The sequence below is a fragment of the Haliotis rufescens genome, unplaced genomic scaffold (assembly GCF_023055435.1).
Source record: "Haliotis rufescens isolate VD_foot unplaced genomic scaffold, xgHalRufe1.0.p SCAF_7, whole genome shotgun sequence".
Classification (NCBI taxonomy): Eukaryota; Metazoa; Mollusca; class Gastropoda; order Lepetellida; family Haliotidae; genus Haliotis; species Haliotis rufescens.
In genome coordinates this window covers 51315556-51342559 of record NW_025964361.1, presented here as the reverse complement: position 1 = coordinate 51342559, position 27004 = coordinate 51315556, and the positions used below count along the sequence as shown (strand labels likewise).

Genomic DNA, 27004 nt, shown 5'->3' with positions numbered 1-27004 from the left:
CTTATGTTGATGTCCTGGTGTATTTAGCATTGGATAATAAACACTCTACCCCACATAGTTTACTTATATTTAGTTTAACAAAATGTACCACTCAGTAACTTTCACTAATCCAATATAACAAAGTCGTGTCTTTGGTCATCATGTCCCAACAACATTATCTAACTTCAATACACCAAAGACGTATATATACGTCTTTGAATACACACATGCACATCACAACTCCTCTGATCCCAGTTAATTAAGTATTCACCAATAATTTATTTGTCAGAGCATTTTTTCACAGGGTGAAATTCTCTTATTAAATGAGAATTATGAAAAACGTATTTTCAGTGAAAGCCTTCTTTCATTGGACCACCCACAAGCAACATTCGCCACATATCCCTGATGTCGTCAGCATAAAACATGAATGACATCGGATAATGTATCAAGTATGTTTGTCCTTTGGTTGATAGCCAATCAAACAAGGCCCCACAGACGACCCTGGTGAGCTTTTACATTATGACACACAAAAAACTTCATATACACAGAATTCATTTTTTCCATGTTCCCATTAATTAATCCGATTATTCGACATAATTTATTGACCCAAATTGACAGGTTGATAATTAAAAGCAAATGAGAATGAGATTGGTCGTATAAGAAAGCGGAATAAGATTTTGGTTCCAATTACCTTTTAAAAGGCAAAATAGCTATGTGAGCAATGGCCAAAGCATATTGGGGAGCTCTGTATTACTTTCACAAGACAAAATCAATTAAGTTTACCTTATGGCATTACGAAGTAAAAAGAGGCATTCTTTCTCGATTCAAGCTTCTTATCAAATGGAACCAATGACTTCTATATGCAGACTATCAAGATATATGTGTTTTATTCGTGTTTGACTTTCACAAACTTTCAACGTTTTTAACTAAGGAGTATTTCTTACTTAAACAAAATGCACATCAGGGATATTATGAGTATGGCATTGGTTAGTTTGTGTGATGTGAAACAATTAATCGCACGTTTATTATAAAAATAATTAGATAGTTATGTGCGGTTCTCGTTATCGTGTTCGTTCAAACACACTATTAACCTTTTGACATCTTAAAGTCTTAGTTTTTATGTATTTCTTTTAAACATTTCTTTTCATTATATTTTGTGAAAAAGAAAGTGTATGTTATACAGACGAACTTAACGTTAAGGTTCATTAATGCAAAATTATATGATACATCTTATCATTTGTATCAAAAGCTGAACGACATACAGTACGAAGTGAAAACATGTTTATTAGTTTAAAAATAATCAGTTGACTTACTCGTATCACCCGGTACCAACGATGACATGCTTCTAATCCAATGGTACAAGAAAACAATAAGAAAGCACTTAAAGCCAAGAAATAAGACATTATTATCTACAGACAAACGATAAAACGGATCTTCTGTGTCCGAGTGAAATGGTGCTGCTATAAACATATCTCTCTACGACATGGGAGGTATCAAATGCTCACCCTTTTCACGTCTCTTTTAGCACCAGCTTTATGACGAAACGTAACGTTGACTTTATTCACTGCATCGGTTGAAGTTTAGACAAATAATACTTGAATATCAATGCTCTTTTCTTAACACGGTTTTTGATAGGTGTAGAGTTTCTAATAAATGCAAAGAGTATTTTATATTCTGGAGTTTTAACTCGTTATTTTGATTTGAATGCGAGGGTCATTTTCTTTTCGCGGGTTGGTTTACATTTGCCAAAAATGTTTGGTATCACCTTCATCTTTCACACTTCAATAAATTATGGAATATGAGGACTTGAACTGACAGATCGAAACCCATTTGGATTGATTGAGCAGAAAATGACGGGGTTGTGTTATCAAGAGCAGGTTTTCTTGAATTCTACCGCATCCGCTCCTCTATTAATTTGTACCCTGCCCCACAATTCAAGAATTTCATGGGATTTTTATTCCTTTTTCTAGTAGAGTGACGTTTATGTAGGACATTCTCTCTTGTCAACAAATCATAAAACCAACAGTCAAAATTTCAGCCACAAAGAAGGACGGAATAAAGTGTGTACCTCCCACAGTTAGAAGATTATAAGCGTTGTCCCTTGATTTACAATATAGTCCCCGTTTCATTTCTCTGACTCTTTTGAGGAGATGGCATCAAGAATGAGAGTTATCTCCCCTCAGATCATCTCCAAACAGCGACATCCGATCCCGCCGTGCTATTTGATAGCGTTATAATATAGGCGATATCATCTTTGTATCGGAGTGTGAATGAAGAGCTCAACAATAGGATTTCTTTACTGGTAGTTTATGTTAGAGGCGCACTATCTGGCCATCAAATTAGTTTGTTATGGTCTTGTAGCTTTATGTCTCTTGACCCGTCGCATAATACTATATGTCTGTGCGAATGAGTTTGCAGTTTGTTTAAAGAAAAAATGATAAAGAAAAAACGAGTTGCTGCGAAATCCCGTATCCATCTATATGAATGTCGCGCAGACAGTTTGAACTTATCTGATTTAATGAACTATCACAAACAGAATAATTTGGTCTTGGCGGGTATTCGCGATGACTAGACACGTTTAGTTATTGCTTTGTACACACATAAACATTATAGCAAACCTTTTGTGATGGATGCTTATCTTTCGAAATATATTTTGAAATGGGCAGACACCGATTTCAAAGGAAGACGGCTGAAATGAATATTACCAGATCTCATTTGAGATAATCATTTACAAAAACACATTACATTTACATCGCTTTAGATTCAGAACTTTCGCGTTCGATTCCTGTGACGTCATTAGTGACGTCATCGGAAATCAAAATGCTTCCGTCACTGACCGTCAAACGATTAAGTATTCCCAACTGAATATCGGGAATAATTTTTTTGCCATCGTTTTAAAAAGCGGACTTGGCGTTACCACATTATGGATCCTGTACTAGATCGCCTTGTGGAACCCCGAGACTATATTACCGACTCTTCAGTTGTGCCTACTTGGCTTTAAGGTAAAACGTTTGTTCAATAGACTCTCTCATACAGAAACACCCGCGGTCGTAAGGATTACACGAGGTGTATGAATTAGGTCCCTCCATCATTATGGTCGTCGGCGAAAGTCGTCAGCAACTATTGAATTGAAAATAAATATCATTTTCCCAGCACGACATCTTTAGCAGACCGAGGAAAATGAAATAAAGATAACGAACGCTGTGTTCCTTCTCGACAGTATTCGAACAACAAATCTATTTGTTTGTTAAAAACTACTCCGAATCGGCTTTCATTTCGGGCCCCTGGATTCTTATTGCACTTAAGTTTTGAATGGGGGAGTATCTACATTTACAAGTCATGAGTGAGCACATCTTCCCCATCATTGTTGTCATCCGTTTAGTTATCATTTGCCTGTTTTGTTGTGATCCCCCATATTCTCACCAAGGTGAGAGTTGAGGACTCGCAGATAACAAAAAAGCTTTAAAGCATCCTTGTCAGTTTCGCAGACCTTTGGTCGAGCGCTGGAGTCGAGCTAAGCCACCTCGAACAACATTGGGAATCAGTGACTAGAACTAAATACGAATCTTTCGGGACGACGTCGGGCTGTGGATCGTAGCTACAGTGTGAATTGATTAAAAGGGTATAGAATCTAGAAAGAGGGCGAGATACGAATGAATGAGAGAAATCTGATCTCTTTACGATACGTCCATTGAAAAGATCTTTGTCCCCCTAGGTCCAATCTCTGCTAAAGTCTAGCTGTGATCTGTGCCGGAGTTTCTCATATTGCTCAGTAGAACAAGTAGATCGGAAAATGTCCTATAATTGGGTAGAAAGAGGCAGGGACCCTGTTTTGTGGGGCTCGAGTTACCTATGCGAAATAAACAGTATCCAGATATACTACAATGTAATTATTCCCCTTGTCGCTAATTAGCCAAGCACCTGCGGAAGACGACTAAGAAAAGAGTTAAAAAACCAGTTTTGAGATTTGACAGCTCGGTCGTAGGTTTTACATTCTATTGCAGGCGCCTTTCAATTCGTTTATGTGAAACGTGATTCTGGCTCTTTCAAGCGTTATGCATGAATTGAAATAAATATAATGATATTTGAAATTCTGGAATATCTCGTTTCAAGCCACTAGGGGGTCCCCCATCCGAAATGAGGTACAACGAGAGGGATAATTTGAAAGGAGTGGACATTCTTGGGACAGGGGCGAATAGAGATGTATGCTGTGTTTAAGGGGCTGTGTGAATGGGTATTCATTTTTAAATCAATAGATACAATTTGTATTAAGTAAAATACAATTGACATACGTGTTAATGAATCATTAAAATACGTTCATGTTTTCCACCATGGAAATGAAAAGGTAATTCTATTATCATTATTATAAATATTTTCATTATTTAGAAGGTATGTATTTATAACTATAATTAGAACTGTGTTAGTTTCATATGTTTCATTGAATGTTTCTTATTTTGTGTGTATATCAGAGAAGAAAATATTATTTCAGAAATGGAATGGTTCATATCTATATTTTGGGGCAGATTTTCTCTTTGATCTTTTCTCTGCTTATGGTCATGAGGTGTCGAAGATATGCTATCTAGATCGAGCAAATACATGATTGCAATACCATGTGCACATATGCTAGGGCTTTAACTGCCTATCCTTTGAGATGGCGGAACCATACCACACCTCATATATGTATTTCATGTGTATTACATGAATACATTTCGAGAACTATTCTAGAAATTTTCACAAAAGATGATGTAATAATCACAGCGACTGTAAACATGTATTGTATTAACAGACACAGACCCGGGGAAGAATGTAGCCACGTGGAGCTATAATATGAAATTCGTATACACAAATGTTGTCTTAAACGAAGAATACAAATAGCCATTCCAGCTTGCTGTCAAATTGAAAATCAAGTTGCTTCACACTGTTGACATTTTTACGCAACAGTTCACGCGAGACTAACGAGCAATGCTACAACAAATGAGTGTTCTTTCAAGTCTGATACATTTATCGTAAATGGACATTTATCTCTCTTTCTCTCTCTCTCTCTCTCTCTCTCTCTCTCTCGTTAACGACGTCATATTAATCAACGCTGCATTCGAACCGACTAGACGATTAATATATGATCACTTTTATAAGTGCTAAGTTGATATTGTTATTGATGTTATATTTTGTTACAAAGTGTTGGATTACATGTACTCTGTTACTTACTAATGTAATTTGAAGTTGATGTGTATGTTATAATTCATAGATTAATGCCATATTAATGATGCAATTAACAGTTCCCTGAAAAACGTTTGTTTAACGTCGATTAATATTTATGATACAGTGATATATATCTCTTAATGAGCGCCTCGGGGCATCCTCGCAATCAGCTTGACGCGCTAAGCTCTCCGAAATCCTGGAGGCTAAGCGATATTTTATAATTAAATGATATAAAAACTACTTCTCAAACTTTTAAATAAGCTTTGCACTTAGATATGGCAGCAATACATTGTGTTTAATGTAAATATAACAGTACGGGCCTTTATTAGTTAATAAACTCAACCCCTTCATATCAGTGTCGGCGGAAACAACGAGTACAGCGAATTGCAAAGTTAGCCAGTTGGGATTCACAGCTCAAAAGGTATCTAAATATTATTTCTGTCGTTTCAGCAGAAAAGTGTTTCATTTCATCTTCATCAATAACAAAATAAACATGAAAACTAAATAATAGCATATTGCAAAAGATACCCACTCCGTTTGTGTCTGCGATACCATGATTTAAAATATTTCATTTCGGGTTTTATTACACTTCGTCTTTTGAAATATTATGCGCTCGTATTGACCAAGGTATTATCAAAGTAAATAGTTAAATATTTGATGACTGTTCGTGTTGTAAAAATAAGATTATTGTTATCACAGTCGGTCTGAAATGTATATTATTACAAGTGCTCACCTGGGCTCGTATGTACCGCCTAGACACAAGAATCAACAGGTGCACGTTTGAGCATTTCGCTTAACGGTTGACCATAAAACCTCATGGCAAATGAGATTTATTCAAATGATGCAGAGAATACACTGACGACTCTTTGATGTTTTGGTTGCTCACAACAGTATGGAAACTACAAGATGTGTAAAGGTATTAACTGACAAATTAAAGAAATCGTAACTGTCGCGATTTGTTACCAGTCAAAACTTCTGTCCCAATCAGCTTGGCAGCGTAGAATATTTTATGCAGATATGGTCGAAATTCAATTAGTGTTGTATTCGCCGACGGTGTAGCGTTTCAATCCACCTCCGTCGTTTTTTCATGTAGCTGACATTCGCTTGTTTGTCGTTGTGTTCATTTTCTAGTCTCGTGAATCAGGCAGCCTGTGTGGCGGAGGTAGTAAATTAAATTTTCATCCTTCGGGTGTCCGTCACAACAGGTACACTACGGTCGCATTGTGGGCCCCAACGGTTTCAAATTCAAGCCCATAAACAAATCAAAACATTGAATTGTTCAGGGCAAGTTTTATCAAAACCAAACCAAGATATAAGCAAATCCCGGTGTGGTATTTCAACATTAGCGCTCAGACCTCGCATACCAACACACTAGTCTGTCAGTCGTTCCATATATAGTTACTGTCAATGATGCTTTCTAAACATAAATAAACAATGTACAGATGCGGGGAATATATCAAGTTTTATAAGGCAGATGGACATCGCTTCGGGAGGCTAACATGGGCGTCTGTCGGGCAAAGAAGAATAGAGATTTTATTGTTGAGTGTAATGTACCTCGTGGACATCCCCAAGCGGAAGGGGATGAGATATGGGGATTGTTCTCTGAAAAACGTCTCCTCATATAGGCTGAATAAATAAGTGACACTCGCCATAGTAATGATACTAATAACCTGTTTCACAGATCGTTGCCATTGGCAAGAATTTTTACTTCTCTTCCCGTATCCACAGTAATGGAACAAGAACTCTTTCTTCAAAAGGAATATGCATCATTTAGGCCTTGTGTGTGGAATCACTAGGGTATATCGAAAAATGCAATTGCTGTTTAATAGAATCCACCTCTCCACTTAAGCAGTGGATATTTTCAATTCATGGATTGTTATTTACTCGTAAACACAATGCTAATCGTCCTTTTCAGATACGTTTTTCCTTCCTTTGAAACTGCATTAATGCATCGACTTCAATGGCTGGGTACAATTCCATACAGATATCGATACTTCTTAATGCATGTATACTTTAAACCCTGATGGTAAAAGTATTTAATTTGTTTTCCTTGTATTTGATTTCGAAATCATCTAAAGAAGAACCAGTATTTACTTTCCGCATTTCAGCAGATGCTTCGGAACGAGTCTATTGCGAATCCGCTTTTACGAACAAAGAGAATAAAGGATTTGAGAATTGTTCAATACTTTCAAACCAAGATGCTTGAGCATCCTTTAGATACATCTATCATTATTTTCTCGAATTAACATTTCCATGTAGACAGGCAACTTAGTCCTAATTACCTAAATCCATTAACTGTGACAAGACGAGGGTTGAATGGTTCCTTTTCAAACCAGCATCACTGGCCGGAGAATGATTACATTTCACATCACCGCGGTCCTCTGGTTATTACATCTTGGCCATTTATTATTTCATTACATGTGTAGACACATTCTTATTTGTAAGAATCCTGGAATCTGCGAATTGTTGAATATTTATCATATTTGTTTTTATCATTTGCAATTGTTATAGTTATATTTTCTGGCTGTTCATCTCCATGATGCGTGTTTCAGTGCGCGGCCCGGTCGGCCCCCTAAGAGGTCCCCGTCTATTCATGCTAGCCCTGAGACGATAGAGAAACTGAAGAAGAGCCGTCTAGATGGAAGTGACTACCAGTTCGACCCAAGGCTCTATGGTAACTATCTTATAAAATTGATTTAATTTGAGTATCTACTACACGACGCATATTTGTTCAGACATATTGACATCTATTGATCGGGTGGTCAGGCTCGCTGACTTGGTTGCTGCACGTCATCGTATCCCAATTTGCGCGGATCGATACTCATGACGTCAGTCACTGGATTGTCCGGTCCAGACTCGATTATGTACAGACCGCCGTCATATAGCTGGAATATTGTTGAGTGCGACGTTAAACAACAAACAAACAAAACTTTACTGAATACAGATTTAATCTGATCCACACAACACGCACGGTTACAAAGTTTACTGTTATGATCTAATCCACACAATCCAACACAACAAACAACACCAACATAGCACAACACATCAGGTCCTACAAATAAAGCGACAAAATCGTTTCCATATCCAAAAGAAATCTCTGCATAAAGTAGAGTCGATTGCACGATTTCAACTATATCATGAGCATGTGTTAATAATTCACTAACCAGTAGTGAGGACACCAGGTGTTCGCGAAAAGGTGGCACCCGTCACAAACACATGCAAAGAAAAGTCAATTGTTCACCTGCAAAAAAAGCACAGGAACATATAGTACAAGTCAAAATAGGTAATTGCAGGGGATATCATATGTGTCACCGATGCGTCAAATTTGGAAATGTCCTCCACATGTCTGCCATAAAACTTTTTGAAAGCTTTACTGAAGCCTTGAATGTTAAACAACTTCAGAGCAAGAGTCGCATGACGCTCCTTGAAATCTTGACACGCAAGGACACGCGAAGCCCACACACTGGTCAGCAAACCATATCCCCTTCTGTCCATCTTCCCATCCTACCATCTCACCATCCTACCACCTCACCATCTCCATACCACCACGTCCCAACTCACCACCTCTCAACCTGCCCACCTTCTTACCGTCTTTGAACCCCAAACCAGTGTATCGTTCCCCGACAAGGGGGCGTAACTCTTGTGTCGCCTGATTCCGTGTTTTCTAGCACGTTCCCCAGTTTCCATTCCCTACCCGCGTATCAGTTCCTGGTTCGAGAGTAATGGTTCTCCACCTCCAATGATACACAGTGAACCTAGATTGGATGTTCGCCCCAAGGAGACTTCTACATAGCGTTGCCAAGTCCCAAACCCAGTTTCACAAGGGTGCCGCATGCCTGGTGTCCACTCTCGGTGTAGACAAATAGTAACATGCGTAGAACTGCAGGTTCAGTGAAAGCATCTGATCTTGTCAAGACTAATTAGAGTCTGATGACGTCAATCACGTACATCATGAACGTAACCATTCGTTGTTTACGCCGCACCCAGCAATATGCCAGCTTTATGACAGCCGTCTGAAAATAATCGACTCCTGACCAGACAATCCAGCAATGGTATGAGCATTAATTCACGCAATTGGGAAACGATGACATGCATCAACCAAGTCTGCGAGCCGTATCACCCGATCCCGTTAGTCGTCTTTTACGGCAAGGATGGTTTGCTTAAGACCAATTCTAACCCGGACCATCACGTGTCTATCAAGAAATGTTAAGTGAAGGAGGAAGTCATCCAGTTTGTAGATGTTTACCAGTTTAATGAAGCTTCCAAGAACGGGGACAGTAACGTACTAAGCATGTCATTTGCTGCACCGTTTACAACAGTCGCTGCCAGAGTGATCTTGATTAGGTGAGCTACGGTATAAATCACTGGCAATAGGAATCCACACCTCAACGCCCAGTGACGGATCTTCAATTTCATGCCATCATATTTTCCCCCAATTTTTGTCCGCCCTAAAATATGAATTTCAAATTGGACTGCGTATTTTATTGTAAACTTAACTTGACAGCGTTAATTTTAAATAGTTTGAATTTGTTCCCCATCGCGCTGTATTCCCTGTCAGGCATTGGACACCGACGTGAGCCATACACTCATTCATAATTCAAAGCAGTTCTAAACATGAAAAGACCTTACGGGATAACGTGTACAAAAACCCGCTGAAAATTGTTTTCATCATATTTTTCTTTGAGCATAACTCCTTTGATCTTGAGAACATACCATGTTGCCAACTGCTCTTAACATCAGTGTTAACGCTTACCGCTTAACTGACTACTTCTGAAACCAGAAATGATTTAAACATTGATTCTTCTTTACCGTGGCTTCAAAAAATCAAAGATAACAGGCAATGTTAGCCTAACCTTATTTGAAGGCAATAATTTTGTTTAGCGTGTAACATCTGTATTAATAAGTTGCATGTAAATCCGCTCCCCTTCTCCTGCAGAGTCTAAGCCGATTATCCCTGTAATCCTCGCTGATAATCGTGTACCTTTGGTTTCAGAGGTGCTATACTGCTCTCGCTAAATTTATAATTTCTTTCAAAAATCAATGGTAAGGACTGCTCGCGAGCTGTTAGGAGCTGATCACTTATAGCTGCGGAGCACGAAAATCTATACCGAAATTCTATGAATTCACCAACCACTAATAGTCGAATGGTAGTCCTATCGCTGAAACAATAGACTTCTATGGCGCCAACAAAGACGCGATACCTGATCACTCCATCCATTGTTTAGCTCGGTGACTTAGTAAGGAATTGGTCAGGGAGGAGTAAGATTCAGCATGAAGCCCAAGAAATTACTGGTTTATCGTCACAAACTTGTCACACATTGTATTTTTGTTATTGATTGCTAACTACGTATTTCCCTTTCCGTTTTGTGATCCCTTAAGAATATAAACGGCTTTGGTTCACTCTCTGAACAAAGAGTCACGTCCATTCTTCGCCTGACAGACTTAACAGTTGATCGGGAGGGTTTGAGAGATAATGGGACCAGCCTTTAATCCCTAAATAACTCCCTCAAAATACGGTAGCAACAGTTGTTGAATCAAACATGATTAATGACTGGTAGTTTTGAAATTAAAATGCCTTACTGACATGTATTTAATGTGTGAAAATCGGGATTAATCAAACAATTATTTACATTTCTGGCACCAATTAAATAACGCTTTATCAAAAGGTCAAACTAACTTTTTTAATAGCGTGTCAATGGAGTAATTTTATATTCAAAATAAATTTACATTGACTACTGTATCAATATTTAAAATAGAACTGATATATTTCTTTAATGAGTGTGGCGGGTTACCCTATACTGAGCTAAGGTAATAATGTTAAAACGTCTCTTCGTATGAATTATCGATGATATAAATTAATTTGATGCAATGCATTCAACATATTAATCAAAATCGAAGCCGAAATAAATATGCTCGTTTTTGCGCTCGGCTTTAACAAGCACCATCAAACAATCTTGAGTCATGTTGTGCAACTGCAAGGGCATTAGTTTGTATGAAATTGAAAGTTACACCAGTTTGGAAACGTTTACTTAAATCTTGTTCATAGTTGAAATTGACGCATGTCAATTTCCTTACCCTCATGTAGCTCTTAAAGCTTGCTGTAGCTTTGACGGTAATACATTGCAATTAATCAATTTCACCTGTCCGTACCTGTGCGAGGCCCACCATTCCATTCTTCTAATCGCTCAATGGAGAGGCTGACATTGTCTCAAATAATCATATAAATACGTTGTAATTGTCCTAATAACTTAAAATGTTGCATTTTATATTTACTCAATGAAACACGTTTAATCTTATCTGTCTGTGGTCCCCTAAAGCAAAACGATGCACTTATCGATATGGAATAAGAATACAGCGTCATGCTCTTGAAATTTCTCATTGTGTTACCTGAAAAACGCTGAAGATGGCCTGGGTGAAACGGACATATGCTGGGGAGGGGTTTTTCATCACAACAAACGTGTCAAACAGACCGCTAATGTAGAAATGGATTGTGACAATGTTGGACAATGGGACATTTGAAAGCTAATTACATCTAATGCAGTCTAGAAAATATCATATGGATTTTCATCAGTAGAAAAAGAATTAATTCATAGGGGACTCGATTCTGGTGTTTCGCGCTGTTACTCAATAGAAGATGACAATGGATTAGTGTAATTGTTTTGCAGCAGTTAAATAGAATGAAATGGGTTGGATTATAGAATTTCTTGTGATTAGAGCAATTTATAGAAACATTATTGTATGGTAGAATAGTCTTCAGAGACTGTCCGACCGAAAGGCTTTGCATTAAACGACTAAATTGTCTACGTTCTTTGGCTGAGTCGTTAGATCTGTACAAGATAATGGCATCATCTATGGGTTCACGTTTGTAAAAACGTGATGTCTTTTTCATTAGTTTGACAGGTAAAGAAATGCACACTAGGGTGATCGTGTTCAATGCACTATGAATTACTTTTCCTGGGGTCGGAATCAAATTAAGCTATGGATTAGTTCCAATGCACAGGTAGGACCAACTAACGTTACAGATGTGTGTGAAGTTATAACATGTCAATTTAACTATGTAACATGAATCTACATGGAGTCGTGTCGATAGCGCAATCCAGTTAAGTATCGATTGGCAGATTTGAAGGATTAAGTCTGCCGGTAAAATAAATTGAAATACACTATGAATGCAATCAAGAAAACAGATTGGGAATGAAATGTACCATTGGTCTAGTTGATTTCTCTCACCAGGGATGTTTTCCTCCACACGAGTAAGTTTCTATGAACCATTTTTTCTGTGGTTGAAAAATTGAACATATCGTCTTGCAGCTGAAAGTTTGGAAACAATTTTTGGGTCAAATAGTGCATGAATGTTAAAAATCTTTTTTAACATTCCTGCACTATTTGACCCAAAAAGGACATCGCAGCGTGGTGGTTAGGATCTGAGGTTTGGGTGAGGGGTAATGGTGCGAGTTTGGGGTAAGGATGAGGATGATATGATATCTGCACGAACTTTATCCTTATTGAGAGTTAATTGGGTAAAGGAGCATGTCGTCTTTTCTTTGAATACGTAAACACTCTCCCACCTACACCCCTAGCATAACACGGCTGATTTATCAGTTCACCATTTTGCTACTGTATGCGAAGGACAGAAGTTCACTCTAGCATTCTCTGTAAGTGTAGAAGTAGACTGAAGACCAATAGAACGGTGTCTTTGTGTCGTTCACATTGCATAATTATTTGCGATTTCATCGACCAAACTCTCTGTCGCTTAAACTCATCGATTCAAGGGGTGAACATCAAAGCGCTTCTCATTGCTCCGCTTTCGAAATAACGATTAAAGCAACACGAACCGTGAAAGTAAAATTGTGTGTAGATCGCTAAAGCACCAGCCTTACAATACCCATGATTATTCGAGAACGAAGCATGTAATCGCCATCTTCATATTTAACTTTACAATGAAACCTCGTTAAACCGGACAATACATTATACGAAGCATGTCCGGATTAACGGATTAATGAATCATGGGTAGGGGTCGTGTCCCCTATGGAGAATATTCTGGTAACAATCGTCCGTTGTACGGAGTTTCCGGACTCGACAGGTTTCAGTTTATACGCCATATCACACATTATTCGACCCTTCAACATCACCAAAGCCATAGCGTCCCATTCCCGATTTTATAGGACAACGCACGACTTGTTACAACATATTCATGTTTCAATATTTATCAACAAGACATATTATCTTCCCGCACAATCTACACCTGTCAATGAATATGGTACTATTAGTTTCATAATCATAATTCATAAGCAGACATAGGAATTGACGTCAAGGAATTGAAGAAATGTAAACCGTAACAATAAATACTAGCGAGCAAACAATGGAGATTGATACAAGTCCCATCATGAATATACAACTTTGAACTCCGCATAATCAGTAGATGTGAGACTTGATATACTATTTGAATATGGACGTTTGTTGGTATTCGAGGTTTACACTGCCTCCTTATATGAGTGTGGTTTCGTTCCAAAATATTTCTATGCGTAATCACGCATTTCATTGTCCTTGTGTCATTACAGCCGACGCCCTGTGCTCTATTTAAATACGGATAAATAGAAAACAAATGCAAAAAGTAATAACACAGCCAGTCACTGTAGCTCACCTTTCCTGATATGAGGATTAGTGAATAGAAGTAAGCGAATTGGGAGGTAAACATACTGTTTTGAAATTGGAGGTCTAATTGTAGATTAAATACCTCTTATTTTAATTTGGGACTGATACGAGTTTTAAAGACTGTTTTTGTGACGGTGTTGGTTTGTGTGTTGTACTTGATTGTGTGTTCTGAAATAAATTTCATCCTGTTGATAAGCTGTTGTTCTGAAATAGAACAATTCTGACGGTAATCGATAGTCACTGTTAATGCATAGTTATATGCATCGATGCGTAGGCGATCGATGTTTTCTTACGCCACGTGTTTGTGTGAAAAATCATATAATTTTGAGTAATCGAATGAAATTAGATACCTGATCTTATTTTGACCAATGAGAATCCAGCACTTTTCAGTGCCATGGTCGTTTTGGCTTGTCTATGTTTGGTAGCTTAGTTGTTAAACCATTCGATTCCCACTATCGGTACAATGTGTGAAGCCAAATTCTGATAGCACTGTCGTGATATGGTTGAAATAGTACTAAGTGCACCGTCAAACCACACTCACTCACTCACTTATAACTGAAAATGTTCATGATCTTTTCAACCAGACGGTGACATCAAATTACAATTTCTGTAAATATTGATGGTAATGGAAAGAGTCAACATTTCGTCAAGATGATACGGTGAGCTACACATCTGTTCAAATAATGCTTTACCGGTTCTGCAAAATAAAACACCTGCTTTTTGATAACTTACAAAAAAACACTTAACGTGATCCGAAATAGCTTTTGCTGAAATAATGTCTTGCTATTTTATTTGTGTTTCCGAATTAGTTGTTTGTTTGTTCTGTGGGTGAATGCCTGGCTCATTTGTTCCTCTGAACACAACATACCTTATCAGGTTCGGGGCATGATAAAGAACTAGGGCGGCCCTCTCCATGGATAATTAATCCTTCTTAAGTGTTATGGTATATATGTTAAGTATTCGAGGTGCATTGTGTGAACTACAATATGTATGAATACATTGACTGGGTCGTACACGACATTTACCAAGAAGCATCACTGAAATGTTCCCCCAAACATTATTTATCAAATATGAATGAACCAATATTGCAATGGGGCGGGCCACATTTATAACCTTCACCTTTTAAAAATAATGTTAGCGACAGTAGAATCGTGCGTGGGAGGAACTATTCTCACTCGCGGAAGGACTTTACCCTCTGTATTGTTCGGTTTTTACGACATATCCTAGTTCCGACCAACGCCAAATATTATATGGGTGTCACCACCGTCAAATATATCGTCAATCACGTAAAGTGTCTGCCCGGAGAGCATAAGGTCGGTGGTTCGAACCCCGCTGCGTTAAACTAAAAGACGTTAAAAGATGGTACTTGTTGTTACCCTGCCTACGCTCGGCATTAAGGGAATAATGTACGGAATGGTCGGCTCGGAGTCAGTATACCTTGCTGAAAATACTGCATCCGTGGTCTAGTGGTAGAGCATCATACCAAACCCTGTTGTTACCCTACCGAGCGCTCAGCCTTAAGCGGCTAAAGGGCGGTCGGGTAGCCTAGTTGTTAAAGCGTTCGCTCGTCACGCCGTAGACCTGGGTTCGATTCCCGACATGGGTACAATGTGTGAAACCCATTTATGGTGTCCCCCGCCGTGATATTGCTGGAATATTGCTAAAAGCGGCGTAAAACCACACTCACTCACTAAGCGGCTAAAACAAGGACTGGCCGGTTCGGAGTCCGTATGCTGTTTCTGAGTGGGGTGTTCATGTTAAACTGCGGCATGGTGTCTCGATGGGTCAGCACCACTCGCATGCACGCACACACCGTTGTCTAGGTCCACGGTGATTGTGGTGTTCTACCCGCCTAACACTGTCCACTGTATTCTTACCATATATATTTATTCCCACTGCTGTCTAAACTGCCGACGACTTCAGCCCCGTCTTCTCCCCTCACAACCATACCTCGTCGACCCAGGTGGTCAGTGTTACCGATACGGCGTAAAATGTCACTCACTCATTCAAGGATCGTAATTCGACCTTCATCAGCAGCGATACGGTGCTCACGACGTGTTCACGTTGCTCTCCTTAGACCCCGCCCGTTTCTCAGCACACGCCCACTCTGCTGCCCAGCTGACTCGTGCCATCTGGCATCCATTAAATTGCCTAAAGCTATATCCTCACTTTAGCCAAGTAATGTTTCGTAATGTCGCATATCCTCAAACCGATGTTGGCACCATGAACCAATATCGCATCCCAGATCTCACTCTCCCATCTATCTTCTTCCTCTTTACCGCTTCAAGCACCCCTCCAATCTACGACCTCGCCCCTCCATCGGGTCAGAATAGGTCTTCAACAAGCCATGCTTGCCGTAAAAGGCGACTATATTTGTAGTAATAGTCGACTAACGGGATCGGGTAGTCAGGCTCGCTGACCTGGTTGATGCATGTCATCGTATCTCAATTGCGTGGATCGATGCTCATGATGTCAATCACTGGTTTGTCTGGTCTAGACTCGATTATTTATAGACCGCCGTCATATAGCTGGAATATTGCTGAGTGTGGTGTTAAACAACAAACAAACTAACAAACACACCTCGCCCCTCCCTTCTACAAAAGTCTACAGAAGCGTCTATGTATGAGTGAGTGACTGTTTCTTTACGCTTAAGTTCATCCATCGTCTTGTAAATATTCGAAACAATCCAGAAATAGCGTTGTGAACAAACGATCAACGCCAACGGGGTACGACTACACACAATCAACCAGTCACTACACCCAACCCCTCCCCCTCCCCTCCCCCATCGCCATCAAGTCCCATCACACAGGTGAACCCCTCACCCAGTTGACAACCTCCCCTCAATGCCTCAATCGATAATACCTGCCTATTTTGCAGAAGATACTATTTGTCCGAAGACTGATCCGAAGCCACGTTCATCCGCCGTATTGACTAATTACTTGTTTGGCTTGTACTGCATTGAACCCATATCTGTATCCCACTTGTACCTCTGAACTTCTGTTGTGATGCATTAACCACCCTGCGTCTAATATTGCTGATTACTCGGGCCTGGGGGAAGGAAACTCTACGATTACCGCAGCGATTCCTAGGGAATCTCAGAGCAATTTGCTTTCTTTCCCTTACACTATGATCAAGTAAAAATTCATGTTCTACCGTGGAGTGTTTGCTAACCAAGCTACGCATTGGCATCTGAATAGACGAGCACAACCCATGATGGACTAGTAAGGCATTGTCCTTTAAGAGTTCTCTTCAGAATTTGAGCTCAGACAAATAGAAATGAAACCAAATATGACGTTATTGTTCTACATCTATTTCTCTTGTCGTGTGGAAAACATTGTCAGCGCCACGACAGGAAGACTATTATGGCGTATCACCAGCTCATAAGGCTTCCCTTTCTTTACATGTTGGTTTTGCTGCCTTGACAGAGAGGAAATGTAGTTTTCTATTTCTGATCAATTCAACTCTTGACGTCGAGTAATTTTGCTGAAGCACAAAAGCCCCGTAAACCCAAACAAAGGCTATCTTTAAGACAGTTGAAAGTGCTCTTCTATCGGCTGAAACTCAATAAGCCTGACAGGAAGATCGGTATGGTTGCATATGTCCGTGAATTTGCAGGATTTAGAAAGGAGAAAGTCTCCAGCGTTTCATCCCTCCAACGTAATCCTGCCTCTGTGTCCTGTATGAAGCAGATGCTACGAGACAAATCAAAACGCCAATAGTCTTCTAGTATAGCCATCTTGGGCAGCTGAGATCATAAGCCTTTATACAGAATTACCTGTGTCTCCTGCGTAGGACTATCAGCCGAAGGTCGGCGCTTTTAATCAATATTCCTCTACCTGTATTCCAACTCGCTTAGCCTCCGAGCATACTCGAGTTTTCTATAAGCAGCACAGGTGAAACCAAGGTATCCGCGAGAGTGAAACGCACACCGAGGCAACATTGTTAAAGAAAATACAGACAGATTGTTTGATCTGCTTCATGTTTTCGTGGTTTAGACGCTGTGAAGAGAATAGACCAGGTCGGAGGGTTCGCCTCGTGTGTCTTTCTATAGGTCCGCGCTGCCATGGAGCTTTAAATAAACTTTGAAAAAGTATAGATCTCCCTGTTCCTAACTAAAAACAAAGCGTTACACAAATCTGTGAAGTTAAATATAGTAGTTCTATTGATGGAAAGGTATATATTTATGCAAACTTAGGAATGTGAGTGACAATTTAAAGCGCATGTCGATGATATGAACAAAAGCCTCGAGGAATCAATACATTGGTATTCTTTAGGTACAGGCTTATATAAGGTAGAATAGCGACATGATACGAAACCGACTACTGCAATGATGTAAATGTAACATGTAAACGAAATTCGATGAAATTTAAATTATATTGGCTGACAGTTAAGTTACGTAAAGGACGTAGAGTAACTGAGTATGGTTTTACGCCGCTTTTAGCCATATTCCAGCAATATCAGGCACGGGACACAACATGGTATGCTACGGAGAATGGACCGGGTTTTCGGCGTGTTAACGCAAACGCATCAACCATTTTGCTACCCAGTCGCCCTTGGGCGTATAGTGTAAAACAGGATTATATATAACAAGAAACAACACTTTTTCATCCTTTCAGGACATAACGGGTCCTTTATCAGAACTTGAAGCGTCCGAAAAGAGACTTATATAAACTAGATGTTCGCAGACAAATATGTTTTTACAAATCTATAACCATATTTTTTTCTGATTTAGGTTGACATTGAATTAATTACATGTCATTTATAATTCACGATAGTGATGTAAGATATTTCACAATGTCCTTGACGCTACTGGCGAGATCACGCGACCTCACCGGCGTGACATTATCCACGGTGCATCTTCCCATAGAGCTAGGCGTTGATTAACAGTATAGCGATTTCCCGTCCACCTTAAGCGCAACATTTGGACGACTTGACAATAAAAATATTATTGCTAGTCAGTTTATGTTTATACATGTAACATAAAGAAAGGCCATGTTTAGTTTATAACGATCCGTCAGAGGTATTATTTCCATAACAAATATATATCTTTGATGTAGAAATCTAAAGACGTTAGAATTGTTTGCTTGCTATGCTTTTGTTTATATTTAATTCAGCACACACGGTCTCCGATTCTGATTTAATATTTGGATAACGGGACCCGTCTCATCTAAGATAACAGACATGTTGAATATTACTGGTTTTCCAATAGCGACTACATATTCTGTTTTACCACGGTTGCTATCACGGGCTGAAATAAATACGCTTTCTTAGTGTCATTAAATGCCTATTTGTTGTCATTATAAATGACAGCTTGAAATAACGTTTGTCCACTCGGATGTAAGTTTTCTAAACATCCATGTACAGATGTCGCCATTTAATTCACTTCCTGTTCAGCCATGTTCTCAATTAATCGTGTTAGCCAAAGGGTTATTCGAAAAGCGGATTAATGATCTGAAACGGAAACATTTGAATTTTGAAGTGATACTGAATTCTTAGCATTTAATCAGATAAAGGCTTATTTAGAATTGAGGATATTTGGCTCAAAATAGTATTGATCAGATTAAATGCGAAGGTTTAGCGATAACAATAACATTGAATAAGATAATGGACATTACTGCATCGCGTTCAAGATTATTGCACTTATAAAGCGTCCTGCATGCACGTGTGTGTGTGTGTGTGTGTGTGTGTGTGTGTGTGTGTGTGTGTGTGTGCTTAATGCTGAGCGCCAGACAGTGCAACAACAAGTACCATCTTCTAACGTCTTTTGATATAACGCGGCCGGGGATCGAACCCCAACCTTTCGCTCTCCGGCACACGCTCTCGTTTTAAGTCTGAAGAAACGATCATTGTTATGAGTCATTGAAACATGCAGAGGATGAAATATCCAACATGACACGTTATGTGAACTAAGGGACTGGTCCAATATATTAGAGGAAGGGGTAAGAGGTGGGGGTGGACTGATCTTGACTGGCCCCCACCTCACTCCCCCTTTTTTATTTAACACTACGTAATGAACCCCTTACTATAATATATGACCAGTCTCTAGAAAATGCTCAAAATGACCATTTATTTTAAAAAAAATTTTTGTGTCATCTCCCCCCCCCCTTTCTCCCCTCTTATAATAAGTGTCCCTAAGAAATGTACATTCTTGATTTTGTGTACATTATGTGAGTACATTTTTAGATGTAGGTGAACAATGAAACCCCTTGTAAAAACACCTATTTACACGAAACAATATTACTCATGCTGGAAATTGATAAAGCTATCAGTTACTGTAAGACCATATTATCTTTATATGGCAGGTGTATAACGTAAACCCCTGTCGTCCGCACTTCCGTCTGAGCACATGGCGACCGCCATATTGGATGCGGCACACTGGGTTAAATACAAATGTCGGAAGGGATATTGAACCGAATTCCGGCATCGGTCAGTCCCCGGAAGTTTGCACTGCCATAGTGACAAATGGGACAGTCGATCATTAAGTCATTTGACAGGAACAGCATAAAACTACAGGCTTAAGTGGGGGTTAATTTGGAATAATTAAATGCCGTGCTTTATAAAATTCAATGATTTGTCGAACGCAACTGAATTAAAACACGACCTTTGCATGACTTTTTATCAGAAGAACTGCATTTCTGATATCACCTGATTGAGTGAAAAGCAAAATTGAAAAAAAAGGCATTTTTGTCTCGACAAATATGTTGATTCTGCTAAATTGACAGCATTTTCTCACTCCCTCTTGTTCTAATTTGAATTAAATAACTACAATTTAACCAACTGGGGTTTATAACACCAACACATCATTTAGCTGGGTCGTTAGCAGTCAACGTATTGTTTTTCTACATGGGCGAAACTGGTTCGATTCCCCGGCCACTACAATGATGGTTTCCATGTACCCTCTTATAATTCTGTGTTAGCCGGTGTACGTTTCCAAATATGAGAACACATAACACACATAAAACACCGCATATGTTCATCATAATAATTGTTCTTGCAATGGATACCATATATGGATAACACATTGAACCGTTATTTCTTTAAATACGTAAATATATGTTTTATGTAATTCAAACTTAATTGATATAAAGCCATCTTCAAATGCTTCTTAATTTCTATAAAAATGATGATGTATTGTGATGTGATTTGTATGTTTGTTTGTCAACCTTTTGATTTCTAATCAATAAATCGATATAGGTCTTTCGTATTTTCCAGGAGACAGGAAGTCCCTACTCAACGGCTTCCCACACCATCCGTATGCCATGGGACCTCTTCCTTTCATGCCCCTCACTCACCCTATGATGTCACCCCCAGTCTCCATGGCAATGGCTCAGCACCTAGGCCTAAGACCTGACGGATCAATCATCAAAGACAGGTCAAGCTCAGAGTCGGATCTCATGTCGCCCAGGTACGTCTATGCGTTTGTTCTTACGCAATACGTGTGCGGTAATATCTTGTGTATAGATATGAATTATATTGTAGGTCTGCGAACCGATATAGTTCATCGTGGGTTTTTTGGTATTATGGTAAATATAAAACGTCAACGCCAGAGAATAACCAGTCTCGATTATCCGACATTGGGTTTAAAAGGCAATGGGGAAAAAAATAGAAATGTGAATAGGGAAAATGTAATAGAGAAATGACTCAACCTAGAATTGAAAATGTCAGAAAGGTCATCAAGTGTATGTGTTTACGTGTAGGTTATTGGTACGCATTCATGTGTGTGATATGCGTTTGTTAATCAATTAAATGGTTTTTTTTCTTCTTTTAATCAGCAACGATTCACTTATGATTCAAAATTGATTCAATATGAAATGGAAAACATGCGATGAGCGTAATAGAAAGACTGGACTCGAGAATCTCATCAAACTACTATTATCAGTATTGTATTCTTTAAGAAAAAGGGGCGGTCGGGTAGCCTAGTGGTTAAAGCGTTCGCTCGTCACGCCGAAGACCCGGGTTCGATTCCCGACATGGGTACAATGTGTGAAGCCCATTTCTGGTGTCCCCCGCCGTGATATTGCTGGAATATTGCTAAAAGCGGCGTAAAACCTCACTCACTCACTCACTTTAAGAAAAAGACATTGTTGCAAAATATATGCTATGTGCATTAATCATTATACACCCATTTTAACTTTTTCGCATGTATCACGGTATGTTGAAATGAAGAATGTAACCAGAACATAACACGGTTAGTGTTTGATCGCGCTGGCAGTACTGGAAAAAAACACCACGAGTAATGATGCGACACAGAATTAGTTTTTCAAAGTCCTCCAAAACTCATTTACTTTGTACCTGAAACGAAGGGAAAACGTTTATCTCGTACGTTGTGAAAATAGACAACCGTGGTAATTGCATTTAGCACAAATGTACGATATTACAATAAACATAAGGATTATGTGTTGATATCTGTTACAATTGTCATGTAGATGGAGTCAGTGCGTGTGTAATCTCTATCTCCCGCCTCGAGGTAAATAAGCCTATATTACGCTCCGTGAATAGAAGTGAATAGAAGTGCGTTGTACTTTGTAGCTCGAAGATAAATATCTTAATGTGTTTTTTCTTCAATACTTTTGGATTTATAATGGGAATTCCTAATCTCTGTGAAATCTATACTTGTCATAAACCGTACAGAAAGATGTGCCTTAACTTTAAATAATTTATCAACTTCTACGAGGTTATAAATATTAACTTTATGAGGTTTGTAAAGAGATGTTAAGTTCAAAATGTTGAAAACAGAAATTACGAATTTAATTTATGCGGTCTGGATAAATAGAACATTTTCAGAGGGTATCATGTTACATTCAATTAAAGAACATTAATGATTGTTTCATTCAAATGGTTTTAACCTCCAAACATTCTTAAAACGACCACAAAGAAAGGAAGCGGATGAACGGAGCTGCAAGTACTGTTGAAGTATGGATAAGCGAAGGCGTATCCTAATTAAAGCGGAATATTTTGAAAAAAGAAATGTGTGAGAGAATGACAAAGCGAATAACTATCTAAACAAAGAAATGAATGTGTGAGAATAGTAAATAAAGTATAGACTGAAGATAGTTAGAGTAACATATACATAATCATTCTGTATTTATTAGTAAGAGCGGTAGGTCGATGAATTCACCTTGTCGCAAACCTATATAAAAAAAAACAAATTATGAAATGCCAAAACAGAGGGTATATGTGACGGTTCCAAGTCCTCATCCTTCTGATACAGAAAGTGTTATCAACTTCTCATTCTCCCAATGAATAAACCGTGAACATTCGGTTGGCCCCAGTCCAAAGAAAAAGTAAATATATGCAACCTTTCAAGTGATATGTTACACCTGGAAGCTCCCTGGTGCTTCTTGTAGAAGATGAAGCACATGCGGCAAACAAATTATTTGTCAAGCCCATGCTTGAGGCACAATAAAATGTAAGATGCAGATTGAATCCCTACACACAGTACCTGTACTATCTTGATTTACTAAAACATCTTGCTATGCATAATGAAATAATTAATTATGATATTTTCGTTATAAAGCAGCAAGAATCCGATGGGGGCAGCTGGAGCCTCGTCTTGAAAATCTATCAAACACGTGAAAGTGTTTAGAAACCTATTTCTGATAGAAAATGACAAAATAATGAGAAAAACCCAATTTGTGGTAAGAAAATTATTGCTGACGATTTGATGACAAATCATTTGTTTCTTTGATCCCGGATTATATATCAAAAACGGAACAGAACTCACAAAGAAGTTGGCCATGTCGGGCATTGCGAGATTTCCTCAAACAAAACTGAAATTGTATGAAAACGCCTGACGCTGGTGCCCGCTATGTGCGCTGTCTTGAAACTATTGGCTTCTCACAATTCTGTAATTAATAACAGATTGTTGTAAAGTTTGGCAAGCCGGGGGAAACATATGTCCCGCTCTCTCCGTCAGTTTATCTGCAGTACTCTCACAGATGGTGTGTATATTGCCATTAAAACAAGAAATTGTTGGGCAAGTGGAAAAGTAATTTTGTTAGCACCCTCGGCCGAGTAAGGGGATCTGTGGAGGGGGATACAGGGGGATAGAGTGAGCACTCGGTGAACCCTAGGTCCCTCAAGTACAATCGTTTCGTGTATACCCCTCGCGAATGGCTTCACTTTGGTTCGAGCACCGACGTTGTTACCATTAGGAGCCGGATAGATATCGTGTAGTTGGAGCGGTTAGTACAAGGCTTATATATCTCTAGCGTTTGGAACGGTTAGTACAAGGCTTATAAGATTTCTAGCATTGCGAACGGTTAGTTCAAGGTTTATAGATCTCTCATGTTTTGAACGGTTAGTACAACGCTTTTACATCTGTAGCATTTTGAAAGGGCAGTACAAGGCGTATATATCTATATCAGTTTGAATGATATTACAAGACTTATAATGCTTTTTAGGTATTTTGAATGGTTTGTATAAGGCTTATAGATGTCTAGTATTTGGACTGGTTTCTACAAGATAGCGAAGATAGATTTGGCGGATGTGGTTGTTAGTGCAAGAACCGAGATACATTTGGCTGATGTGGTGGTTAGTGCAAGAACCTAGATACATGTGGCTGATGTGGTTGTTAGTGCAAGAACCTAGATACATGTGGCTGGTGTGGTGTTTAGTGCAAGAACCTAGATACATTTGGCTGATGTGATTGCTAGTGCAAGAACCTAGATACATTTGGCTGATGTGGTTGCTAGTGCAAGAACCTAGATACATTTGGCTGATGTGGCTGCTAGTGCAAGAACCTAGATACATTTGGCTGATGTGGTTGCTAGTGCAAGAACCTAGATACATTTGGCTGATGTGGCTGCTAGTGCAAGAACCTAGATACATGTGGCTGGTGTGGTGGTTCGTGCAAGAACCTAGATAAATGTGGCTGGTGTGGCTGCTAGTGCAAGAACCTAAATACATGTGGCTGGTGTGGTGGTTAGTGCAAGAACCAGGATACATGTGGCTGGTGTGGTTGCTAGTGCAAGAACCTAGATGTATGTGGCTGGTGTGGCTGCTAGTGCAAGAACATAGATACGTTTGTCTGATGTGGATGTTTGCACAAGAACAGCCACAGGAAACCTTCACGTATACAGCTAGACACCATCACTTTTACAGTCATTAAACCCCTTTACTTATGCAGTCACATACCTTATTCAGCCAGGCGCCTTCACTAATACAGCTTGACACATTCACATATACAGTCACACGACACATTAACGTACACACCCACTAGACACCTTTACTTATACAACCTCTTGACACCTTCACTTATACAGCCACTAGACACCTTCACTTATACAGCCACTAGACACCTTCACTGATACAAGCTCTTGACACCTTCACTTATGCAACCACTAGACACCTTCACTTATACAGCCACTAGACACCTTCACTTATACAACCTCTTGACACCTTCATTTATACAGCCACTAGACACCTTCACTGATAGAACCTCTTGACACCTTCACTTATACAACCTCTTGACACCTTCACTTATACAGCCACCAGACACCTTCATTTATACAACCTCTTGACACCTTCACTTATACAACCTCTTGACACCTTCACTTATACAGCCACTAGACACCTTCACTGATACAAGCTCTTGACACCTTCACTTTTGCAGCCATTAGACACCTTCACTTATACAACCTCTTGACACCTTCACTTATACAACCTCTTGACACCTTCACTTATACAACCTCTTGACACCTTCACTTATACAGCCACTAGACACCTTCACTTATACAGCCTCTTGACACCTTCACTTATACAGCCACTAAACACCTTCACTTATACAGCCACTAGACACCTTCACTTATACAGCCACTAAACACCTTCACTTATACAGCCACTAGACACCTTCACTTATACAGCCTCTTGACACCTTCACTTATACAGCCACTAAACACCTTCACTTATACAGCCACTAGACACCTTCACTTATACAGCCTCTTGACACCTTCACTTATACAGCCACTAAACACCTTCACTTACACAACCATAAGACATCTTCACTTATACAACCTCTTGACACCATCACTTATACAACCACTAAGCACCTTCACTTACACAACCATAAGACATCTTCAATTATACAGCCACTAGACAACTTTAGGCGTATGTTTAATGGACATCTGACACAAAATTGATCATTAGCTACAGAGAATGTAACAGATGCAGAAAAGCTAATGTTATTATTGACCCCTTATAGATACCTTATCTGCGCAGTATAAAGTTCCGGATCGATATTAATATTTATGAGATTTTGTTTCAGCTGCGAATACCTTATAAAACATGTTACATAACCTTAAATATCCAAATCGATCCAAACTGTAGCCTATGAGAATGATTGATACCGTAATATGAACAAAAAGATTAAAATGTTTAATGATTTTGAAAAGAAATATTTTACTAAGCCCACTTAGTCACTGAGTTGTGATTGGGTTTAGAAAAAATATGTACATGTGTGCGGGATAAACGTCCCTGATCGATCAGAAACCAGACAATGTATTGTAACAAGACTTGATACTCATCCATTCTGTACAAAATAAGCGTTCAGTATTTCTGTTGCCCTCAAGACAAAACCATCGAGACTCAAGAACCTAACACACCTTCTTGTTCATGGTACTTCTCCCACGAACATATAATCGCAATTTGGCTTTCTTTATACTTTTGTTGAAAGCAGAAAGGGACTCACTTGAAGTCAAAACTAAAGAATTTTCACAAAAGACAATGCATCTCACATATGTTAGTCAGGGTTTTTCTCAAAATACAACATGCAACTGATTAACGTTCGCTCACGCATCCAAAGAAATTTGTTTCCAATTGTTAAAAACAAATGCTCCACACGCCCTTTCTTTATAAAGTAATTGTCGTGTCGCGTTAAGCGCAATCTCTTTACGGCTATTGGCATCGATTGATGAAAACAACACAGTGCTTTTTATCTTCAAATGAATTTATTGTTTGGCTTGAAACTGCTTTCCGTGACTGTTGTTTTGAACAACGGTAAGGACGTATATGAAAATCGTTTCGTATGCCTTACAACGCGTGCTTTTCACTTGTATTGCAAATAGATTTCAGCACAATACTTGGCTTCGACCTGGCTTCCGTTTCCATTTGATAATGGCGGTGGGATGATGGCTCTTCATAGACAGACGAACGTTGCTGTAATGCCATCGACATG

The 27004-nt window shown here is 39.1% G+C and overlaps 1 protein-coding gene across 2 annotated transcripts in view; it reads left to right on the top strand.

The window, feature by feature from the left end:
• The window catches only part of LOC124111241 (dachshund homolog 1-like), an 89694-nt gene that overhangs the window by 24779 nt on the left and 37911 nt on the right, over positions 1-27004 (top strand). The window contains exons 2-3 of one of the 2 annotated variants that reach the window (XM_046470887.2): positions 7731-7852; positions 21043-21235. In XM_046470887.2, coding sequence (XP_046326843.1) covers positions 7731-7852; positions 21043-21235 — 315 coding nt within the window. Of the gene's footprint in view, positions 1-7730; positions 7853-21024; positions 21236-27004 lie in introns of both variants that reach the window. The other variant, XM_046470886.2, reaches the window with a different exon arrangement.